General features: G+C 45.7%; 1 protein-coding gene across 1 annotated transcript in view; it reads left to right on the plus strand.

Annotated features, from left to right (window-relative positions):
* Nucleotides 1–5,826, plus strand: part of DGKI (diacylglycerol kinase iota) — a 403,345-nt gene extending 397,519 nt beyond the window's left edge. Inside the window, 2 exon segments of the mRNA XM_073238393.1 lie at nt 1,104–1,203; nt 5,164–5,826. Coding sequence (XP_073094494.1) covers nt 1,104–1,203; nt 5,164–5,280 — 217 coding nt within the window. The 3' untranslated portion in view covers nt 5,281–5,826.
* Nucleotides 5,827–8,576: the final 2,750 nt, after the last annotated feature.

Raw genomic sequence — 8,576 nt, forward strand, 5'->3', positions numbered from 1 at the left:
GTTTATTTCCAACTTTCTTATTTATAGGGCAAAATAGCTACTACTCCCCAAACAGGAACAAAGAAGGCAGAACACACAACCCTGAGAACCAGATAGAACCACTAGCGAAGTTCAAGGAAGTCCAAAACAGGGATGAAGACGGGAGGGAAGGGGCTACGTAGGCATGGAGGAGGAAGAGCGGAGGATGAGCTGGCGCAGGGGTAGCTGGGAGTTCTGGGCGGGGAAGAGCCCGTGGCTCTGGAGAGCTTGTCCGCATGCCATACGTCCCCTTGGCAAGGGTCACCTACCCCATCTGCCTTCACTCAGGACTGCATCTGATTTCCATGAGATGCTTGACTTAAAGCACCTTTGCCATTTCTGACCCAGAGGAGACACCCTCCTCCCGACACTACCTTCCTTGCCCTCTCCCATGTGCAGTGGCTGGCCTGCTGCCCTTGGGAGCATGGCCCTGGCTCCCAAACTCTCCCGGGGTCTCACTGAGCCTCCCGGAGAGCCTCTGTGGCTGCCCCCGCCCACTGCCCCTACTCACCCGGCAGCAGGAGTCTGTGCTGGCCTGATTCTTTCAAGCTGAGTTCCCAGGAGGTGTTCCTCCAAGGGCCAGATGGTCCATCGAGCCCTGTGTGCTCTGCCTGAAGGGCCCCGTATTCTCCATCGCTGCTCCCTGTGAGCTTCATCTTGTGGCCCTCAAGCTCTCCCCACATGTGCCCACAGAGAAGGGCTCCGCAGGGTCCAGACACACCTGCATCCATCAGTGCATTTAGTAGTGCCCTGGAGTGTTGCCTAAATCGGATGTCAGTAGTCAAAAATAAAATCACTCAGCCTAGTTAACCCACACTGTTTAGAAAAGAAGCTGGAGTCACGTATTATGATTAATTGAGGACTAACTCAACATACTTTCAGACACCCCCCCCCCCCACCGTGCACTGCACCAGAATGTGCCCAGAAGCCGTCGCTGGCCTCAGCGGCAGATAGGGGAAGAGGCCTGGAACAGGAACCTCAGCAGCAGAGAACCTCCCCTCACCCCCTCCCTGCTGCCGCCACCCCACTCCCAGCCCTGCCCCCCACGCCTTTATGGGTGGCTTCCCATTTCATCTTTGATTTAGGGGTGAGACCGCACTGCACAAGGCTGCCTGCCAGCGGAACCGGGCTGTGTGCCAGCTTCTGGTGGACGCGGGAGCGTCTCTGAGAAAGACAGACTCCAAGGTAACTTGACGAGCGGGGGCAAACATCCTACCACTGGGCAGGACCGCCAGCACCAGCGCCTTCCCTTGTGCCCAGAGCAAAGGCATCCTTTTTGTGCTTATGGAAGTGCCCGCGGCTTTGGAAAAAGGAGGAAAAAATAAAGTGCTTCATTTAGAGGAACTGTAGTTTAAATGTATAAGCACAAAGGGAGGGTGTGTGCTTGCCTGTGGGACTCCATAAAGCTCTGAACGTGCGGCCGTGGGACTTCGGGGCTGTCCTCTTGCTGCCTGTCAGCAGCCCAGTTGCAGGGAGGGAGGTTCGAAGCCCTAGGAGAGAGGGCAGGACAATGCTCGAAAGACACTGGCCTGGCTACGGAGAGGCCCTTTGGGATTTATCCTTCAGCTACTTTAATGTAGCTTCAAATCTAAGGTTTATGCTGCTTCCTATATTGGTGCCTAAGTGAATACCAATCATTCCCAGGACAGTGGGCCCTGATTTTGAGATGGTTATGATCTTATAATCTGGTGCATTATATTGGCTTTTTATTTTTAAAAGTTTCTTTCTATTTGTCTTCTTATATTTTCCCCTAAAAGTTCATCTGAAAAGTCAACGTGGGAATTATTCTCATTGATGTAAGAACTGAAACCAAAAGAAAGTTCTCTGCCCCTAGATGAGTCACTGAGCCCAAATTCAACTCCTTTAACTCCCAGCACAGGGTTATTGCAGCAGGTCCACTGTTCTCATTTGGGGGCAGGACACCCCACTGACCCAACAGGGTGGAGGGTGACGACAGGGGGCAGAGCTGGGTTTCTCGTTTGGTTTGTATGATCTGCACAGTGATACCTATGGCATCTGGCTTGAAAGGTGGCTGGTTCCCCCACAGCAAACATTATGTAAATCTGGATTCAAAGTCTGTTACTATCTTAACAAGAGGGCAGTGAGGCCACAAACTGAGCGTGTGACAGGTATGGCAACCCTGATCAGAAAATGCCCACAGGTAGAGGTGAGACAGCAGGAGAGACCGGCTGCGCCACGTCCGCTCCGGTTGAGAGCGAGCGCCCATGGAAGAGGGGAAAGCTGGGCCAAAGGAGGGGCTGTAGGCTCATCGTGTCGACCTAGGGCTGCAGCCCACGGGAGGGAGAGCAGTTAACTCGGAAGATCAAGGGCATGGAGGAGCCTGGCAGGCTCTGGGCATTGGAAAGAGCCTCCATGGACTCCCAGAAAGGACGGACCGCTTAACCATGGAGGGCTGCCGGGAGGAATTTTAATACATACAGATGAAGACTTCATTAAGCAGCTGCCAAGTCACCTGAGTTTTGGGCCAATGAATGTGGCCAAGAAACATAGACACATGACTCAGACCCCTAGTAACAGCTAAAGCCCTATCAGCCTTATTCAGTGACGAGCTCCTACTTATGTGCAGTTTTCACTTGGGGCTCCCTCTGACTGCAGTGCATGTAGGCAAACCCCTTCCTCTCCTGTGTGGACCTCTCTTTCCTTTCTGAGCCGGAGGATTGTACTGCGTGACTGTCCGCTTCCCCTGCCACCCTCCAGCCCCCTGCTAGCTGGCTGCGGCCCCTGGCTGCCTCAGTTCCTCCCTAGGCTAGCAAACACAGGAGGCTGTGTCCTGGTCTCTAGCTGGTCTCTTACCAGCATGGTCAGCAAATTGGGTATATAATTTCAAATGGCACACAGTTCTCAGTGATATTCTTGTCAGAAGATATTTGCACGTCAGTACTTTGATGGATAACCTGACTGAGAAACACACACGGCAGAGGCACGATCAGTGGAGGCTGTGATCTGAGCTAGAGGTGGCCTTGCAGAGCCACCCAGACCACCGCAGGGCAGCTGCCTGTTCCCTACACAGAAGACTCCCCGTGCACTCAACTCAGAGGATAAACAGAAAGGGAAAAGCAGCATGAAACAGAGGGACAAACCGAAGACTGGGTGGGACATCTGGCCCCTGAGCAGATTGCTGTTGTTTTTATCTTTCTAAGTTTCTGAGTCAGATAAATGGATACAATGATCCTTGACATTTCTCCCCATTTTGTCTGATGTGTGTGTGTGTGTGTGTGTGTGTGTGTGTGTGTGTGTGTGTGTGTGTGTGTGTATGTGTGTGTGTTTCAAAACATAAGCAACTTTGTTACTTTTATAACTATAGTACATCCTCACATGTACTAGCAATGCAAAAAATATCAGAAAAAGTAAAAATCCCTAGAAATCCCACAATCTTGGCCTATAAACTGTTAAAATTGTCATGATCTCAATTCACACATAGGTATGTCTGTTTCTGTCTCTCATCTTTAAGTAGATAAACTTGGTTGATACATGCTATGGTATAACATGTTTTCACGAAACGTTATGTGTAGAAGTCTTAACATATGAAGTAATGTAGCTGTGCTTCTTTTCGGGGATCCTTTAATTCTCCCATTCTGTAATTTGATGTCAGGTGAAAGCTGAATATGGTCATGACGACTGGCTTTTCTGGAATTCTTTAGTGAGAAGCAATATCAGGAGAAATTTTCTTAATAGAGAACAGTTCCTTTAAAATCAACCTACAGGCCCTGCCCCAGTCCATCTCTCTGAACATTTAGAAGCTAGGAATTCCAACCTTGTTGCTGTTCAAGGAGATTCAGCATTAATCTCCTAAAGACATGATAGTCGTCTGCTAGTCCTGAAAACAAATTGAGTAAAGTTATTACAGGAACTTTAAGTCCCGCTGAATAAGTAAAAATTTTAGTAGGAGTTCAAAGCCATTGTTAGTTCCCTTTTGTCTTCTACACCCATGTACCCTTGGAAAATACATGGAGCAAGCTTAATTGAAGTTGACACTATCCATTGTGATTGCTGAGATGGAGGCTAAGAAGTCTTTGATAATTTTTGTAATATGTGCATTTACACATGGAACTTTCTTTGGCAGAATGATCATGCTTCTATCCTTTCCTTACCTTTAAATACATAAAACTATATTATTGAACAAAAATCAGAAGTTTCAAGGGGTATTAATTTATAATCTATAAGCATTCAAAATAATGAAGACCCTTCCTCTTTTTACTGTTTTTATTCACTGGCCTTATTTCTAAAACACTTTGTGTGTGTGTGTGTGTGTGTGTGTGTGTGTAGCTACAAATATACATTACAGTAGGATGCAAGAAATTATACAATCACTTAAAATGATGTGGAAGAACATTTAATGATATAAAGTTTGATATATTAGTAAGTAAAGCGCATTACACTACAGTATATAAGCAAAGTATGTTTTTATTTTTATAAAAATAATTATGTATAGAGCTATAGAAGAAAACAAAATAGTTATTCATGGAGGGTTAAGAGTTATTAGTGTAGTGGAATTATTGGTGATTTTTATTTTCTTCTCTATGCTTCTCTACTTCCCCAAGATTTCTCTAATCACCATCCATTACTTTTATAATACAAAATTAGCTCTTTTTTGGAGAGATGAGATAGCTCTAAACTGGGGAGAACTTGACTGAACACTTTGAAACCAGCAAAGAAACCCCTTTAGATTGTTCACAACCCTCCCTTCCTCTCAGTTTCTGCTTGTTGCTTCCCAGAGTTTGGGGCTCACAAAAAGAGCCCCAAAGTAGAAATCACAATGTCTGTTTCCCTACTTTCCTATTTGGTGATTTCTGTCTCCCTTCTTCCCAAAAGTATCTTGGTTCAAAACTGACCGTGCCACATTGCCTCCTGAGGTGGACTCAGTCACTCCGCACCTCTGCTTCCTTAGATGTGAGCCCCACCCGTCCCAAGTGATAGCCTCTTTCTCTTTAACTCAACCTGTCACACCTGCTGGGTGAGCTGTTTATGGCAGATAATAGGTTTGAAGTGTCCCATGAACTCTGAAACAGTAAACACAGAAACATGCTTGTTAGTGAGTAACCTTTGAGTAGCTCTATTTCTGTGCTTTTAAAAAAATCTCATCCCAATTATTTGCATCTCTTTCCTTTTCACTGTTACGTATAGGGTAAGACGCCGCAAGACAAAGCACAGCAGGCTGGAGACCCAGATTTGGCTGCTTACCTAGAGAGCCGCCAGAACTATAAGATCATTGGCCACGAAGACCTGGAAACTGCCGTGTGACCCTGGTAGATGGGCGAAGAGAACCTGGCAAGCGTATCACCTGTGCCCTCCCGGCGGCTGGGCAGCTCCCCGGGAAGAAGCTGATGGAACCCGTGAATCTATCTCTCTCCTGCAAGAATCTATCGGAGACCACGCCACCAGTTGTTAAGGGCTACCCAGATGTACAACAGACCATGATAGCCCACTGAGGATGAGGCAGGATACCTGGAGATGTGTGGAAGACAGATTCCACAAAATGTGGTCCTTATTGCTTCCAGCAAGTAGCATGAACTGTGTTCACCTGTATAATGTATTTTAAAGATTCAAAGGATGTTTGTATAAATGGCACTGCTCCTCCCCCCAGGCACTCATCTTTCCCCTGTTCTGCACAATTCTGCTGTAGCTACCCATCAGTTTAAAAATATGATATGATCTGTTCTCTTTACATTCAGTCTTTGAAGACCACAAGACTATCTGAAGGTCTCTTAAAACCCTCTGGATGTCCTGGAGAAATATAACTGTAAAACCACTTCCATTTCCAAGGTGAAATATACCAAGATGACTTAGTGGCTTCTTGCATGTCTCCCCCCACCCCCAAACCCTTTTCATCATGTAGGAGCTGGGAAGTGCCACCTGGATAATGTCAGCCTGTGCGCCTTGTCTCTGAGGTGTGGCGAGGTGGCATGGGAGCTGTCTGTGCTCAGAGGTGCCTCAGAGAGGCACCCAGAGGTCGGCCCAGGTTGCGGGGCTGTTGCGTACAGCCGTGAAGCTTGGGCTGTTGGTACAGCTCTATACTGCCTGTGGGTAGCCATCTTTGCCTTTTGCTACGATAGAGATGAGCAATGGATTAAAAAAAAATTCTGTAGCTAGTTTGCAAAACCACTCAGTTGTCAGTGCTGTTTAAACTGCAGAGCAGAAAACCGTGCGTGGGAACTGTGGTTGCAGGAAGTGGAGTGCTATGACAGCATTTATTTCTAGACTTTTTTGAGTGATAATAGAAGGCAGCTAATCGACTTGAAATAAAACAGAAGCAAAAGTAGCAACATATGTCAAAATAACTCACTTAAGCAAGAAAACAGTCACTGGAATGTTGCACAGAGACTAATAGGTACAGACCCTTGGGTACAGTGGTGAGGGGGGGCCCATCTTAAGTTTCCCTTCTAAGCTTTTGGTTTCCATTACCCCGAGTAAGCCTTGTTCCTGGGACAAGGTTTTGTTTTATGAGTTCCACTGCCAGATTTCCAGCTTGCCCAGATCCTTCTGATGGATGCCTCACCTATTACTTGTCAGGCCCCAAGGTCATACCTGATAATACCATCACCCCATTTTTCATGGACTGGGTAATGTAATATATATTTTTCTCTATTTTCCCCTCCCAGAAAGTTCCACTTTGGGAGCCTAGCAGAAATGTCTCTCTGGCAGTGGAACCACAGCTTCTGATCTTGCCGCAGATCAGTCGGTACTTCAGGCTTCTCTATTAGGGACTCTGTGATAACTAAAGTATCAGAAGGAAAAGTCTTCTAACTTTCAGTGAAAATACCTACTTGGCTTGGGTATAAGTCAGAAATGCAAACAGGCGATTGTGGGGTTTGCTTCTGACTAAAACTGATGTCTTTTGAGCTTTCTTCCATGTTGCTCTTAGACACAGCAAAGTGCTCCCCCAGTGTTTCTGCATGTGAGCATAAACGATCATTTTTCTACATTAAATTTCACGGTCCAGTGGTGATACATTGCTTATGTGAGTCACATCTTGGTCACATATCATTTTGAAAGCACAGATATGATAGCACTGAGTTAAGTAGGAATAGCTTCTCAGTAGATGGGAACTAAATCTCTCCTTAGTCATTTCAAAGTCAAATTGTTGGCATTATTTCCAGCTGTGAGAAAATGGGTTGGTTGTGAGTAATGTGTTTCCATAGATCAGTCTTGGAAATGGAACTATCTTTTGGGTTTTATGGTGAGGGAAGGAAAGATGGCAGGAGATTATTTCCAGAAGCTGGAAAAAATACACTCCAGGAGAATTTAATTACTGGGCTTCTGCTGGGAGTTTTTCAGTTGGTGGGACTGTCAAGGAGATGCTGTGATGACAGAAATATAATCCTTGAAGCAGACTGGAATCTGGCTTTGAATGGTGCCTTCTATTCCCTAGATTGAGCCAAACATTTGGCCATGCAGTCAGTTACCCAGAGACCATGCTGGGACAAAGAACTCTATTTTCATCAACTACCATCTCATATTTCTCTGTGAGGCTTCAGAACAGTCCAGAGAAAATTTAGGGTACAAGTGGCGATGGGCCAATTCAAACAACTCCGACTGAAGTCACTAAATCCCTGGTATGAGAACAGGAGATCAGGAGATAATGACTACCATAGGCGTTCTGGCACATTTGGAAATTGTCCCAAACAACAACAGAAAAGCATTAGAGCTCTGCATTATTGATGAAGAACTGTATATGGCTGAGGCAAATATCTCTTTGAAAATGCAAACATCCCTAGGACTTGGGATTTCCAAAAATAGAACATAGAAAATGAACAGAACAGTTATGTACTTCCTGGCTTCCACATTAAATCTACCTCCTATAGCATTTTTTCAGAATTGATCACTGCGTGTGACAGTCCTAAGCTTTAAGGAGAGCTGAGGCCATATGCTTCAGTTTTCAGCTCAGGTTAGGTATAGTGTCCCCTTTAGTGGCCCATCAGGAAGTATGGAAGCAAATGGTCTGGCCCTGGTCTGAAAACCCACATGACTTTAAAAGACATGAAACTATAAACCTATGGAAATATCATTTTCTACAAAACCCACCGAGGCAGGCCTGCAGGGTAGCTGGCCTACCTGACGTGCCCCTGGGTCGGGCTCAGAAGAGCTCTTCATGCTGTGGCACTGGCTCCTCTGGGATTCCATTGTTAGATTAGGCTGATAGAGAGATGAGGAGTAGGGAATTATTAAAAGACAACATTATATAACCTTCAAGGTGGTCATTTTTGTAGTTATATTCCAGGATTGCACATTTAATGAAATAGAACCCAGTTAAGCTGTGCTTTATCACATGCAAGAACTTGATAAAAAACAGAAGCCGAGAGGGGAATAAACACCCCGGCTGGAAATTTCCCTTCGAGAATTCTGGTTACCTCTACAGAGGTTGTAATTTAAAACCAACGCAATTCTAAAAAATTAAGCTGGCAAGTATGCCCCCTTGAAATTAATGATGACTGAAGTCTCCCATCCCCATTTGCTTCCTCTCATAACAGCTCAGGCGGATCAGTTAGCATTGAGAGATACTCAACAGGTAGTTTGTTCCCATTTGGACCTAGTAACCA

The sequence above is a fragment of the Manis javanica genome, chromosome 6 (assembly GCF_040802235.1).
Source record: "Manis javanica isolate MJ-LG chromosome 6, MJ_LKY, whole genome shotgun sequence".
In the NCBI taxonomy this organism is placed as follows: domain Eukaryota; kingdom Metazoa; phylum Chordata; class Mammalia; order Pholidota; family Manidae; genus Manis; species Manis javanica.